General features: G+C 41.3%; 3 protein-coding genes across 3 annotated transcripts; 2 read left to right on the top strand and 1 right to left on the bottom strand.

Annotated features, from left to right (window-relative positions):
* Nucleotides 1-2136: 2136 nt before the first annotated feature.
* Nucleotides 2137-5740, bottom strand: atp5mea (ATP synthase membrane subunit ea). The gene is made up of 4 exons (XM_064309326.1): nucleotides 5587-5740; nucleotides 4393-4447; nucleotides 3629-3727; nucleotides 2137-2209 (listed from the first exon to the last, which is right to left on the bottom strand). Exons 1-4 carry the CDS (start codon nucleotides 5620-5622, stop codon nucleotides 2184-2186), a joined length of 216 nt encoding a protein of 71 aa, XP_064165396.1. The 5' UTR covers nucleotides 5623-5740; the 3' UTR covers nucleotides 2137-2183.
* A 2163-nt stretch (nucleotides 5741-7903) lies between these two features.
* Nucleotides 7904-8880, top strand: LOC135239189 (heat shock protein beta-11-like). The gene has a single exon (XM_064307699.1). The coding sequence runs from the start codon at nucleotides 7997-7999 to the stop codon at nucleotides 8618-8620; it is 624 nt and encodes a 207-aa protein (XP_064163769.1). The 5' UTR covers nucleotides 7904-7996; the 3' UTR covers nucleotides 8621-8880.
* A 2107-nt stretch (nucleotides 8881-10987) lies between these two features.
* On the top strand, nucleotides 10988-15383 carry LOC135239188 (galactosylceramide sulfotransferase-like). The gene is made up of 3 exons (XM_064307698.1): nucleotides 10988-11123; nucleotides 13395-13540; nucleotides 13923-15383. Exons 2-3 carry the CDS (start codon nucleotides 13413-13415, stop codon nucleotides 15067-15069), a joined length of 1275 nt encoding a protein of 424 aa, XP_064163768.1. The 5' UTR covers nucleotides 10988-11123; nucleotides 13395-13412; the 3' UTR covers nucleotides 15070-15383.
* The last annotated feature ends 784 nt before the right edge of the window (nucleotides 15384-16167 follow it).

Raw genomic sequence — 16167 nt, 5'->3', positions numbered from 1 at the left:
CAATACCTGTAACATTTTTATGTCAAATACATATCATGTTTTCTTTTTGCTTTTGAAGAATATTACATGCTAAATAAACAGCTTAATATTTAGGGTTATTGTGAGGCTAGGCCTGTATGTTTATGCAAAATAACACAAAACAAAATGATGTATGAATCTTGAATAACCCCAACAAGCACAAATGTTTTTACATAAAGCAATGATAAAAACTGTTGGAAACAAAGCTTGTTTACATTGTCCTGTGAGTGTGTGTGCGTGGCATGTTAAAAACAGGGGGTCAGTGAAGGTAAAATAAATCAGATAGTTCAGATTAAGAAGTGAAAGTGCTGTGAGATGTACTGGTGAGAAAACAGGCGAGCTCTTCAGTTTGCCACGCTGTATTTGGCCACTCGTCTGCGGTTCTTCATCATTTCTTTATCAGGACCGGTGATTCACTCTGGAATAAAGCCTCTTAACCGCTCAGACTCTCCGTGTTTTCCACAGATCTGCAGCAGAGTGTCCATATTTAATCAGATAAGGTCTATTAGCACAGCACTCACTTTGTTCAGTTATTTCCAAGGAAAGCATTTAGCAAAGCATCCTTTTGAACATTCTCTGCTGGTTAATGGATAAAATAAGATGAGGTAAATATTAATTTGAGATGTACAAATGACTTATTTTTAATGCAAGTCAGGGTCATGTTGGGCACCTTTTTAAGCATTATTATTACACCAATGGAAGAGGTGTAGTATCTCTTTGACCAGAGCTCAATAGTAGAGGTGTAGTATCTCTTTAACCAGAACTCAATAGCAGAGGTGTAGTATCTCTTTGACCAGAGCTCAATAGCAAATGTATAGTATCTCTTTGACCAGAGCTCAATAGGAGAGGTGTAGTCTCTCTTAGACCAGGGCTCAATAGCAGAGGTGTAGTATCTCATCAACCAGAGCTCAATAGCAGAGGTGTAGTATCTCTCTGACAAGGTATCAATAGCAGAGGTACAGTATCTCTTTGACCAGGGCTCAATGGCAGAGGTGCAGTATCTCTCTGACAAGGGATCAATAGCAGAGGTATAGTATCTCTTTGACCAGGGCTCAATAGTAGAGGTGTAGTATCTCTTTGGCCAGTATAGTATATCTCTGTATGTCTTCTGACCGGGAGGAGCAGAGAGTTGTGTTCACTCAGCACTTTGTAATTGGGGCCCCTGACCTGAATCCAGGGATTTGCGCTGAGCTCTGTGAGGATTAGGCCGCCCCCGTCTCTCCGATAAGCTCTGAGCCACAGCGCTGAAGGACGGGGCCGATGGGCGTACCTCTTGGGCCTGTCTGTGGCTCCCCTTCGCGGGAACACGGCGATGCAGCGCGATTCTTAGAAAGCAACTTTTTATTGTCAATTTACTCCAGTGGTGAACAATGAGGGCCGATATTGTGGAGTTCCATATCATATTCTGCTTATAACCCCATTTCTGGCTTGATGTGACATTTGTTAATCTCTTTTTTTTCCATGAGACAACTCGAGACATCACATCCTTAACGAAAATATTTTACTCTGGTGCAGCATAGGATTGAATCAGCATTGGTGTAGACCAATAATTAGAAAATGAAGTCAGAAAAATTGGTTGGAAGAAAAACCAGTGAACACACCAGCCTTCCAAGTTGTGCACCCAGATGTGCATTCTGTGTTGGAATTTGCATTACTGATACAAAGTGATCAATACCATTTTCACATAGTGATAGTTCACAATGAAGCTAAACCAACACTGTCAAACTGAGTATGTAGAGGGCAACAGTATCTATAAGTTTTAGTGAAAAGCTTATTCCTTTTCATAAGTGGCCAATTGAATTAAAGCCTATAGAATTAAAGGTGTTAACTTACTCAAATAGTTGGACATACAATAAAACACAGGTAAAGAAACATTACCACTGTATTTATAACAACACCCCATTTAGCGCCAACACGTCTTCGTGGGAACCGCAATACTGTCAGTGGATGTGCATCCGTAGTTCAGACACAAGAGGGCACCCTACCCCATGCTGCACTGGGTCTGCTTCATATCCATTCTACTGCTGCTCTTCCCTGTTCACTAAAAACACAAGGACACCTCTGAACCTATAGTGTGAAAGACCCATTTATCCTTCAAACAAAGTAAGAAAACAAGTCCTCATTTTTCATCTTTATTCCAATAAACAAATTCAATTCCAGTGCATTTACTTCAGAATGGTGTCTTCACTGGCTGTGTTCAAAAGAAAAAAGAAGGAAACATTAGAGAATAAATTAAGCACATTTCACTTATTTCAGTAATTTCACTGCATTTTCTTAAGCGCCTACATTTCTCAAGATCACAACCTATTTGAGTGCATGCTATCTTTCACTAAAGACCGGCTCAAAACTGCCCTCAGCTCCACATGAACTCTTTAAATGTAGGCCTACTTGTTTCAATGTACTTCATAAGAACAACAGTTTAACTCCATGTACAGTGCCTTCAGAAAGTATTCAGCTTTCTTGAACTTCAAAAATCTTGCCCAGTTACAAATTTTAAAAGTTTCAATACATTTCAAAAATCACCAATATTTGTTTTCCAAAAATGAAAGACATTTCTGATTTAGAAATATTTACACCCCACCCAATCTACAATTTGTAGATAGGACTTTGGTTATTACAGCTCTGAATCTTCTCAGGTGACTGCATGGAATTTAGACATTCAGACCTGGGAGTTTTTCCACCCCATTCCTCCATGAAAATCAGCTGAATCACATAGGCAAACAGCAATTTTCATGTCATACCATATATCTTCCAATGCGAAATCTGGGCTTTGGCTGGGCCAATCGAGAACACTGACCTCCTGTCTTTTAAGCCATTCCTTTTAACATTTTGCCATGTGACTGGGTCATTGCTTTGTTAGAACATGTTCAATCTAAATGCAGATCATTGTGGACTGAAACTGGTTCTCCTCAATGATTTTCCAGTATTCTTCTCTAGGCATCTTTTCCTTAACAATAGCAGGCTTCCCCGCCTGGGTTGTGCCACATATTCTCAGTTTTGTTACAGTTCACTTAACAGGAATGTTCCAAGTTTTGCAATCTATTCATAACCTTCTCCAGCTATTTGCCTCCAAACAACTTCATCTCAAAGTTCTGAAGGCAGTTCTTCATGAATGCATAACTGATCTGATCAGCTCCTTCAGTCACAAGACCTCACAATGTCAGCGAAACAGGGAGGGGGGGATTATGAAGACACCTATAAACTAATTTTATTTTCAATTATAGAGACCGGCTTTTAAAGAACCAGAAAAAAATATATTAATGTAATTTGACTTTGCAACGCAGCAAAACCAGAAATAATCAATGGGGGGCTAATACATTCTGAGGGCACTGTACCTCAAATATATGGTGCGGTAGCATCCAAGGTCTCAAAGTAATTACAATTTTAATAGAGAGTGCAGGTTGGTGGTGGTTGACATGACTGCTTTACATGTACGAGTATGCAGGTGGTTAATATGAACAGCATAGTGGTACTGAAGTGCAGGAGGCTGATGTGACTGCTGCACATGTATGAGTATGCCGGTGGTTAATACGAACAGCACAGGGGTATCGATGTGCAGGAGGCTAATATGGATGCCGTGGGTATGGGTGTGTGTGTTTATCAGGGATACCTTCAGCCAGCTGCTTGGCAATGCGCTCCTGTTCTTCCCTGACCTTCTTCTCCTCCTCCTCCACCCGCCTCTCCTCCTCAGCGATGGGCTTCAAGTAGTCTGGCATTTAAAGCAAAGAATGCAACGTCAAATGAACAGTTCCATCAAAATAATGCAGTGTCAAATCAAAATAAGAAAAAATGAAAATACTGGAGGTTACAAACCAATGCCAATCACCAGACATTTTTATTGATTATTTATTTGCCTTTATTTAACCAGGTTAATCCCACAGTGATTAAAATATCTTTTCCAAAAGAGACCTGGCCAAGAAGGGCAGCAGTACATAATTTCAGACACAAAGATAAAATTCACATCAAGACAACACTCAACCTAACAATGTAACAATGTTAAAAATACAATCAAATTACAGATTTAAAACAGTTACAGTTATAACTAGACTTACAGAGTTTAAATTGAAAAAAATCTTATAAATTCATCAACTAGGAACTAGGTTGTTAAGTTTTTCACAACTGCGCTACAGTGCTGTTATTAAAGAATGGGCATGTCTAGTTGCAGGTGTTGAAAAATAATTTGCTTAATATCAATTTAAGAACCTACACCCTCATAAACAACACCTGCAAAGCACATTAAATTAAAATGGTCACTTGAACAATATACAGCTTAAACGTTAGTATTTTATTGATATACACTACCATCACTAGACAACACCATAGCTTATGAAGTTATTGGGTGCTATACAGTTTTGTATGTGTGCTGTAACTTACCGTATCTCTTTTTGCCATAGATCACACCAACCAGCAAGGCTGACCATCTGGCCGTCTGTAAACAGCAGAAAAACAGACGTTACATAAAGCAGGGGTTTCCAAACTAACTAACTAACTGTGAACTGTGTGGTGTGGTGAAGGAGGGCTGCGAGAGGTTGTTGCAAAGGGATAACAAGTGTGCAAAGGCACTTTCCATCTACGCTCAAATTAAACTTGGCACCAGTCAGATGCACTGCATTCATGCACTGTCTATTACAATTTTTGAAAATTCCCATATTTTCACATTAGGATATAACCAGTTAATGTATTCACGTATTAAATAAATCGTGGGCCCCTAATGTCTCTTTTGGCAAGTTAGCAGTTTCGCACTTTTCCAAATGAACGGGGCTAGCTCTGTGGTATGCATGCATGTTCTCGTACAGTACTACAAAAACCAGACTTCCTGCTGAGGCTATGAGAGTTTTCAGTACTGATACCAAAGTCTATTCAATGATACAGTTCAGTAGCGTTGAATGAAAGACATGATGCAACCATTGCTTCTCGAATACTACGATAACAGTTTTGGAAAGACAACTGCATGTACAGCAAGACAGTCTGCAGAACCTCAACTGAACGATATAGCATTCGGATGCACACGACCAGTTAAATCATGACATTCGATTTCCTCGTCTCGGGAAGGAAGAACTACGCGATCTTATTCAATAGCCAGGCGATTAAATGTTGTTTATGCTAACGAAAAAAATGTTTGCTAGATACTGGTCGGCCTGTCGTATTGACCTTCAATTCGGTCCAAGGCTAATTAGCATGGTCATTACAACGTTTGCCATTAGCTAGCATACTAAACACTCCAGAGTACTGACGTGAGCTAACCACCTGCATGGATACAAAGCAGCTTGTTCGGCTTATGGAACAGGACTTTGATGTTTAGCCAACGACAATTAGCCATTAGCGAACGTCAGATAGCTAGCAAGTATAATCTTTCATACAAACCTATGTAGCCAAGCTATGTAGTCTCGTTATCTTGCCGGCTAGCTATGCTAGCGCCCAATCATTCAATGTCAACTGAGTTGTAAGAAATTTAGTCGCAACATGACTGAAAAATAAATTTGTAATGTAGTGAAAACGTTACCAAGAAAAAATAAAAAATACCTAATTATCATGGGTTGTACAATGTATCGGAACAACGCAAGTTACCTTAATAAGCGACGACACCTGCACCGGAGGAACCATTTTGTTGTTTTCTGTGGCTGTTTGAGAGACGGTGGGCGGGGCTAATCAGAGATGGGCAGAAGAGGAAGATGGGAAATTTTGAACTCTTGCGCCACCTGCGTCACAGTCGTGACGTTGTGCACATTAATAGAGAATCACTTCATCCCTTTTATTTTTAGTTTCCTTTTTATTGTTATTTTCTTTATTGTTTTCTTTATTTCCAAATGAAACACAAAATGTTTCTCTGAATATTATTTGACACTACATGAAATAGTAATAAGTTATTGACAGTAACTTCAGTTATTGACAGTTTATGGGTTTTTACGTTTGCAGAGTGTTTTGTTTCAACAGTGAATAAATTAAATGAGCAGAATATAAAAAATATAATTAAACATAATATTAATCCACTAGTTATAACGTTGCCTGTGTATGCAACAGCAGTTAACATGCCCTTCCTCCAGCAAGAAGATTGACCTTTAATTCTTTATTTCATTGCTATTTTGCTTTCAGTAACAAAATAAAATAACAACACAAAACAAAATATACACTTTCTGACATGTTCACAAGATTGTTATTTGTTTTTCAAATAGAAATTTTTAATTTAAATGTTTAGTTCTAAACTTTTGTATATTTGTATTTGTATATAAGTATATTAGCACTGTAATAGGCAACAGTTATGCATGTTATAATAATTATTAGTATAAAAATCAATTTCAGTTTTTTCATTGAATGATTTGGATAACAACCATATGACACAAAAGAAATCCAAAGACAAGGCATATGCACCTCTCCATGACACATTTTGTTAATCAGAGATTTATTGGAATTAATCTGAAATACATCTGATTTGATACATCAGTGATTCCAAATGACAAAAGCTGCAAAAAGCTTGTTCAGAAATAAATGTGTGCCCACAGGTAAACATTGACATTGGCCAGCTAATGTAGATGTTGCAAGTGCTTTGAACTGTGCTATTTTTTTTGGAGCAATTTTATCAATTACTCAATAGTTTTCAAGGCATCATGTGTATCATCCTAGTAAAGAGAAAATCTTCTCTGACTGGAAGTTTGCCGCACAGTGAAATCAGTGTTTCCACTAGGGGTCATGCAAGTGGACAAATACCACAGACATGCAGCTACAAACTGTATACTCTATCATATTCATTAAATGTATTTAAGCATTGAAAAGTTGTATGCAACATAAATATAATATTGCAATAAAAATAAACAGGTGAAACATGCTGATTTATTTATTCATATATTTATATTAATGCCATTTAGCTATCTGTATCGTGTCGTGTTGTACATTAATGCATTAGACGCACAGTATTTCAGAGGTTTTGAAAAGAAATCACTTTCTTATCCACTTTGATAAGAAATCCACTTTCCTGTTACACATACCTCCATCCAGCACTTATTGTACTTTGTATCATTATCTTGATGTTGTAGTTTGTCATGCCTCCTAGTTTGACTCAGCATAGGTTAGGTCAGAGTAATGTTTAGTGGGTGAACTGGACTTAATGTGTTCATGGCTATGAATAACTGTTACAAAATGAGTTTTGCACCTTATCGGACCTGTGTTTTATAGTTGTTCCAATGACCTTCAGTATGCACTTATTGCACGGCGCTTTGGATAAAAGTGTTTGCCAAATAAATGTAATGTAATATGAAATTGGTATCTATTAGACAGAAAGTCTTCACTGAGACTGAGGCGCTGGTTACAAGTTATGTCAGAGGTTCGGGTTTCACAAGCGAATGTTGGCATGAACTGCTCTTGCTAAATTCAAGACCGTGACACATACGTTCCGGAAACAAAGTTATAAGTGAACCAGCTACCACACAATGGGATAAATATTTGATCAGCAACAAAATACAAAATACAACTGACATAAAATTCTGTGATATTGTTTGTGTAAATATTTTTGACAAATATTATTAATTTAAAGAATTTAATGATCACATTTTTTTGTGAAACATTTTAAGAGAACCAACGTTTAGCATCGTCGTCCAAATTTCATATGTGACCAAGCAGCTGTTGATTCATTCCACTGAAATAGCACTTGCCGATAACAAAAGTTATGAAGCCCCCTCAGTATGTTTGTGTAGCCTCTTTAAATAGAACAATACTTACTTAGACAGGCATTTGATGGCCACATTGTAATAAGCTTATTTTGGAGTATGACTGAACTGGGGTTGTCATAACACTCTAGAGAGGTACGGCACAGATCAGATTGCCAGTGCAGTGACTGGAAGGCATCTGGAACATTCCACAAGACCGGGCTATATAAGCTGTGAGCCTGCACAGCCGAAACAGAAAACTGTCTGCACAGATAGGGAAAGGCAGCACAACCTCAGAGGAAGAAGCTCGAAAAAAAACGCCAAGGACGCTCAGAGAAATGCTGTGCCCCCGTGCATTCCAGCCTTCCTACAGCCCACTGATGGACTTCCACTGGCCCGTACGCAGCCTCTGGCCAGAGACACAGCCTCTCTTCTACCAGATGGAGCAAGAGATGATGAGACACATGCAGGAGATGAAGCAGAGCTTGGAGTTCATGGAGCAGCTCCACAGGAAGATTTTCGAAGAGATCGATCCGCTTCCATCTGCCCAGTCTCTGGCCGTCCAGCCCATCTCCTTCACCTCGGAGAACGAGGGAGACCGTTTCGCCCTCACACTGGACACTAAGGACTTCTCACCAGAGGACCTGACAGTCAAGCAGGTGGGAAGGAAGCTGCGGGTGTGTGGGAAGACGGAGAAGAAGCAGGATGATGGAAAGGGCTCCTACTCTTATAAAAGACAAGAGTTCAGACAGGAGTTTGATCTGCCTGAAGGTGTGAACCCCAGCTCGGTGACGTGCTCCCTGTCGGACGGGCAGCTTCGGATACAGGCGCCAACGGAGGCGCTGGCTGGTCACTCTGAGAGAGTGGTGCCCATTGACTGCGTACCCTCTGTGAAGGCCCCACAGCCCCTCAGCTCAGAGAGTGACAACAATGTCACCACAGTGGATTCCTCCAAGGACTGATCTGACAGGAAAAAGTACCACAGGGATTAATATGGGCCCAATATCTACAATTCAAAAAATATTCCTTTACTCTTTCATTTTCCTTTAACAAATGACTTCATGAGCTGTATTACTGTCGTTTATAAAGATTAATGTTTTTTACCCAAACAATTCAAGAGAGAGCAATTCTTGGAGTATTTGCCATGGAGAGAAAATATAGAGGTTTGGCACCTTGTTTGTTGCAGTGACTTCTATGAATAAATTACTTGCTTCAATGTGAAGTATTTGTGTTGTTTACTTGTTGACATTTACTTTCACTGAGTGAATGGAAATACCTCAGAGGTGTATCAGTTGTGGAGAAAATAATCACATACTTGTTGAAGAGATACTAATGAAGCTCTAGGGATGGTGATTGTGGCTCTGGTCCAAATTTTGACGAACACCTACAGAACTGTCCACAATGTATTCTGAAGAGAGAAGGTAACATGAGGATCACAGCAACAGTTAATTGCATTTTCAAGAGCAAAAAACTAAATGAATCCTTGTTCACCTTTGCAAAGACAAATTTGATTAAAATTTCCAAATGACATTCAATGTAAGTGGTGATGCTTAACTACTTGATTGGATCTACCGTGTGTGAATGTTAAAATGACATTTCATTGTTCACAAATTTTTCATTAAAAAAGTTACAGTTCATTAAGGTCCATGTTCTCAAAACAGTTAACACAGGCATCTCAACAAACTTTCTCTTTGATCTCAATCCCAGCTCAAAATGAAGTTTTGCTTTAATTTCAGATAACAGCTTTGTAAAATTTGTGTTTATAATAACTTTCTGTCATTCCTTGTGTGGTTTACTTCTGTTTACAGGAATATATGATCTGGTTTTATAATAATGCACAATTTCAATGCTTAGGTCTGGATATTTCATGTGGCAGTAGATTACATGGTTGTGTGAAAAGTCATTTTGATTTTTCAGGCAATAAACCAGACATGATATTTTGATATATATATACTGGTATACAAGTTCCAGTATCCAATATTATTTTGCATATATTAAAGTTTTCTGACCTGTAATTCAGTCATTCCTCAGCAAGAGGTCAATACAGCCTTCTTCATGGTCATTTATCAAATTGTGTTTGAATTGTAATTACAATTACATTTAAACACAATGAATGATTGACAGCAATGTTCCCACAGTGCCACACATGGCCTTTAGTGCAGGTCCACATCTCAGGAATAGGTTTGCACAAATAACCAACAGTCCTAAATGAGAAAGCTGTCTCAGATTTTACGATTGCCAACTGTGTTGTTTCAGCACTGGCTAGGAGGCTGGGCTGTTAGTGAACTCAAGTGGTGGGGTCAACTCCACTCACACAAGGTCAAAATGGCAAAACCCAGGTATGAACCAGGGACCTTCAGATCTTCTGTCTAACGGACTCCCAGCTCAGGTATTTTGGCAAATGTTGGCACATTTCCGGGCAATTGTCTCACTTGACAGTCATTTATTACATTGCCCCAAGTAATCTACATCAAGAGCCACCAGCAGTGATTTTCCAAAATCGCCACGGGCTGATTTTAGTGCATCAAACCACAGGCATGCAGCAGACATTTACTGTGCTGAGAGCAGTATTTTTTTTCTTCTTCATTCTGTTGAATCATGACATTTAAACAGTCTTCAGCAGTGTAGGCTTAAAAAAATTAAAAGGTAAAATATATGAACTTAAATAAAACATTTTAAAAGTCAAATTTATACTTTGTAATTAAAGTGTACATTTTGGTGTTCAGACATTTTGAGTGAAGTGTCATTGGCGATGAGGTGTGGGTCTACTGACAGGGGGACAAAGTGCTTTGTCCTTGTTAGTATAGTGGCCTGTATCCCTGCCTGCCATGCAGGAGTCAGGTATTCGATTCCCCGACAAGAAAAACGTGATTTTGTTCTGTTCACTGACAAAGCATAGTAAACTCTTGGCCCATACACGAATAATTCAAAGACACATCAGAACAAGGTGTACAGATCACTCGTCATTGTGCTGTACACCATGGATCCTATTGCCCTACTCTTCAGAAAGATACAGCACAGTGAGGATTTAATACTCCAGACTGTCAGGAAATCAGCAGACTGCTGAGTGACATAGTACAAGTCCCTGAATTTAAAACCCAATCTGTTTAGGACTATTTTGACAGTCAGAATGATAAATGAACACAATGTACCTCTGCATGTATAACCTGTCAGATGTGTGCACATTCTGCTTTTAATTTTTCTCCTTTTTGAGTTGTTTGCGTTTCCTCATTGATGTGATATTTGGAGATTAGATGAGTGCACATGCAAGTGGGAGGAGACAGAGGTAATGGTGGGTGTTTCGCAGCAGCAGTAGTAGTAGAGGGGAACTCACAGAGCAGGTTCCAGGGCAGATTAGAGCTGAATGTGTGGAGCAGGGCACATGCTGGCCCTGGCTGGAGACTGAAGGAAAGCCCATTCCATCTCTGCACTGTCGCTGCCAACAACTGCAAATTACAACCTCAGGTGAGAACCTTGGGCAGGTAATTATACTGTATGTATGCATTTATTAGTACTGTGTAGCAGTTTGTAGAAGGCTGTAATGTGTTAGTAATGAGAGTGATAGTGTGTTGGTAATGAGGAACCTGATAATTAAATGTATGTAGGTGTGTGTGTGTGCGCGCTTCACTGCTGTGTTTATCTGTGTGTATGTTTGCATGTACTTCAGTGTTGCATCAGTGTGTCAATGTGTGTGTCACTGTGTCTTTAGCTCTGTGTGTGTTACGCTTGTGTGTTTGCTGTATTTTGTGTACTCAGTGTCGTAATGTTAGTGTGCTGGTCATGTGTGTTCGTCTCTGTGTGTGTCGATGCCTTGTGTGTTTGCTTTATGTGTGCACGTCAGTAATGTATCAGTGTGTGTACCTCAGTGCTGTAGCTGAATGTGTGCATGTCAGTACTGTTTCTGCATGTGCATGGAGATTAGTGGTCAGTGTTGCCTTTGTTGTGGATGAGAGCAAATAGGACATAGGGTTAAAGAGGGACAGAGGTCAGATTTCAGAGACGAGGCTTTGTGGTGTATTTCCCTACTTCTTAGAGAACCTACAATATAAAACCTCAGCGAAGATCTCTCTCAGCTCAGTAGAGACTTTCGAATTTGCTTAATACACAGATAAACGTGTCACTGGTGTTAATGGTTACAACACCCGATTCCAAAAACAAACACTGAGAGCAAACCCATATCACCTTTACTGTGGAAACTGTAAATGCACAAACAAGCAGTCAGAACGGGATTAGAGCAGCACCAGTACTTTCCCAAACACCTGGCATATCACATGCAGGAGAGAAGAGAGGATTCGCCTGTCTGCACTGTCATGCAAAAACATCATTACCCACACAAACCAGGACCAACTCTGCTTTACATAGCTTCACAGGCTGTGATAGGACATTCATCTCCATTCTTCACTTGAAAACAAACAACTATTACATTATCAAACTTGCAGTGACAGATTCATTTATTTATTATAATTAATTTATTCACTAAATATAGCACCTGTAGCCTAGAACAGTTTGTTTTTTTATTGTCAGTGTGGAATTCATGTGCTGGTGCTAAGCTAGTGAGCGTGGTCGGAATGCTCTTTCAATCAGAACCTGCAGCTTCGATGACCAGTAGCTAAATGGATGAGGAACAGCTCATTAACAAACCTGAGGCTTCCATTTAGCCCACATTTACATTCAATGTACATAAGATTGACAGTACATTTGCAGTGAATTGGCATTTACACTGCATTCATATTAACACCACATCTACATTTACATACACAATATTTACATTTACATTCATTGAAAAGCCTCATATGTACACAATTATATTTACTTCACACTTACATTGCGTTTACATTCAGAGCCAAAAATGCATACGTGAAGGTTTAAACACTCAGCAAAGTAACATAGTAGCCTAGCAACAATCAGTACGTCAAATAAATAAATAAAATCTTGTATCTTACATAATGCACATCTCCACTGCTACTGTAACTACACATGCAGCTGGCTGATCTTCATTAATTAAGATTTAATTGTCACAAAGCAGAGCATTGCTAGTATAATAAATTTAGTGTTGGCACTCGTATTAACTTTAGATCATCTGGCTGGGAGGGTAAGCACACCTGTGTGACTGCACAGAGCTGATTAGTCAATGGTATGTTTCATGTGGTTTGATGGCCAGGTGAAATGTACTACACACAAAAGCATGACAATGTGACCGACCATTTCCACGAAGTGTATTCTCTTTGTGGAATGTTTGGTTTCACATTGTTTTAACTGCAAACATGCTGGTGGCATTTCAGCATTGTCTCTTCCTCTTACCAAACCTTTAACCGACTTTACACACCTGTAAGCAACAACACACACTTCACGCTCATTACACACTGCTAAACCACTTTAAAGAACTTGACACACCTTTATAAAACATCTCACAATTCTTAGAAAGAATGACTCATGAGGGGGGAGGGACGAGCGGCCTGATCTAGTCATGTGCATTCTGCATTCTGTGTTTTGAGCTGCAGGTGTGTTTTGAGCCACAGGTGTGTTTTGAGCTCTAGGTACGTTTTGAGCCACAGGTGTGCTTTGAGCTGCAGGTGTGTTTGAGCCACAGGTGTGTTTTGAGCTCTAGGTGTGTTTTGAGCTGAAGATGCATTTTTTGAGCCACAGGTATGTTTTGAGCCACAGGTGTGTTTTGAGCTGCAGGTGTGTTTTCAGCCACAGGTGTGTTTTGAGCTCCAGGTGTGTTTTCTGCCACAGGTGTGCTTTGTAGGGAGCATGGCTGTAAGGTGTTTTAGGCGGCACAGATCATTGGGCACAGGGTTACTTCTGGTAGTCTTGATGACCAGCCTGGCGATGCTGCTGTCCTGCCTGTCTGGACCTATTCACCAGCGCCACCCACAGGAGTGAGTATGAAACTGCAGCATTTCCACTGATTACCCAATTCCATGCCAAAAGTGTTCAAAAAAATTGGTTTTATCCATAGCAATTTATGATACTTTACAACCCTTTAGGCACCAATATAATTCCTGCAGATTACTGAGAATTAAAAATCTAAATTTACATCAATATTCAAAACAAATTAAATCTTCTTTTTTTAAGTGATTATACCCATGTTTCATGACATGTTTCACTGGAATTTTGTTTTAAATTATCCTGGCATGTGAAGTATTGCAGATATGCATATTTGACCTTTGACCCAGGTCTATTCTTCTCACACAGAGCATATTCGTTTGGTCATTAAAATCATGAAAGAAGAGACTGGGCTTCACTCATATGTTCCTGCAGGATCTTGGTGCCGCTCTCCTGTGCGCAACACCCACCGGCTGAACAAGAATCCAACGCCTCCCAGAATGCCTCGGGGAAGGCGAGAGCCTGCAGGCCGAAGGTAGACATTATGTTCCTGAAGACTCACAAGACCGCCAGCAGCACGGTGCTCAACATCCTGCTCCGCTTCGGGGAGAAGCACGGGCTCAGGATCGCGCTGCCGCACGGACGCAACGACTTCTTCTACCCCCGGGCGTTCGAGCGCTGGCAGGTGGAGGGCTACCGCCCGGGACTCTGCTTCAACATCATCGGCAGCCACATGCGTTTCAATGCTGCCGAGGTCGCCCGCCTGCTGCCACCCCAAGCCGCTTACATCACCATCCTGCGTGACCCCGCCCGCGTCTTCGAGTCCTCCTTCCACTACTACGGCCGGCTGGTGCCCCTCACCTGGACCATCCCGGGCCGGGACAAGCTGGCCGAGTTTTTGCGCCAGCCCCGCCGTTACTACCGCCCTGGCGGTTACAACGCCTTCTTCCTGCATAACCTGCAGCTCTTCGACCTGGGGTACGACCACGCCCTGGGGCCAGAGGACTCCCAGGTGGGGCTCGCCATCAGCCACATCGAGCAGCGCTTCCAGCTGGTGCTGCTGGCTGAGCACTTCGAGGAGTCGCTGGTGCTGCTCAGGGACGCCCTCTGCTGGGAGGCGGAGGACCTGCAGTTCTTCAGGCTGAACATGCGCAAGGAGGCCGCCGTGTCGCCGCTGAGCGCCGAGCAGAGGGAGCGCGCGCGCCAGTGGAACGGCGCGGACTGGCGGCTCTACCGCCACTTCAACGCCAGCTTCTGGGCGCGGGTGGAGGCGTTCGGGCACGCTCGCATGCGGCGGGAGGTGCAGGAGCTGCGGCAGAGGAACCGGCGCTTGGCGGACGCCTGCATCGAGGGGGGCTTCGCCGTGGAGCCCACCCGCATCCGGGACCCGTACATGCAGCCCTGGCAGCCGGTCGGGGAGCACTCCATCATGGGGTACAACCTCCGTCAGGACGTAGACGAGGCTCAGAGACAGCTCTGCCTCCGCATGCTCACCCCGGAGATACAATACCTCTCCCTGCTTGGCGGGGACCTGTGGATCACGCAGCTCTGGGGGCACATCCGCCATCTCATCAACTGGTAACAGTGCCAGACCGCCCAGGGACTGCTGTGACTGCTGTATTTGTTTTTGTAACACATTTATTTTGTAATTTGAGTGCTCTGTACAGTACGTGGGTCTGCGTAACTTGGTTGTTTCATACAGAATTTCTGTAAAGGAAAATGAGGTAGAATTCAAATGTACTGAATGTTCCATGATCTCAAGATGCTAAAATCAAGCACAGATGCTTGATGCTGTGAACCACTTAAAATAAATAATGGTGCATCATGGACAAACATACCTGGTTTGCACAGAATAATTACATCATAAAAAAAGCAGGAACTGTGATCTTGCTTAAACTTTGGTCCTGGTTATTATATAAATGTCATTTAGGTTTAAATGAGAATGAGGGGTACACATCCTGACCAACATATAGAGACCATAACGTTTCCACCAATAGTATAGTATCTTTAAATCCGAAACATCCTTTGTCCAGTAATTTATGATCACGAAGGATCAACCCTGTTTCCACATCTACTTGTCTTTCCCACCCTAATATATTCCCCCCACATCCTCATAAAAATGATCAGTGGGTGGCAGTAATGCACCTTTTTGCTGTTTGTAAACCGGTGTTAAACAAAACCAAAGAAGAAGAAACAGTCACCACAGGAATAACAAATTTGTCTCCTGTTGTCGCCTGTTTAATATTCTTTGCAACAGTGGATTTACTTGCCATTAAGATACATTTTTAATACGTAGCCATGGTGAACATGTACTGAAGCACTGAATTGATGACCACAAATAATTCAGTTATTGTGACAACGACAGGGACGGCCCTTACATTACAGTAATTCAATTGATGCTCTCTGCCAGATCAAATTTCAGTGTAAAAAAACAAGTTCAACCACCCAGTTATTAGCAGTAGTGCTGGCCAGACCTGCATAGGAACATTTCTCAGACAGCGAGGGGTTAAGCACAGTGTAGAATGCATGATTTGTCTAGTTCATGGTAAATGGACTGAATTTATATAGCGCTTTTATCCAAAGCGCTTTACAATTGATGCCTCTCATTCGCCAGAGCAGTTAGGGATTAGGTGTCTTGCTCAAGGACACTTCGACACGCCCAGGGCGGGGTTTGAACTGG

This window comes from Anguilla rostrata, chromosome 14 (genome assembly GCF_018555375.3).
Source record: "Anguilla rostrata isolate EN2019 chromosome 14, ASM1855537v3, whole genome shotgun sequence".
Taxonomy (NCBI): domain Eukaryota; kingdom Metazoa; phylum Chordata; class Actinopteri; order Anguilliformes; family Anguillidae; genus Anguilla; species Anguilla rostrata.
This window is presented reverse-complemented; position numbering and strand designations above follow the sequence as displayed.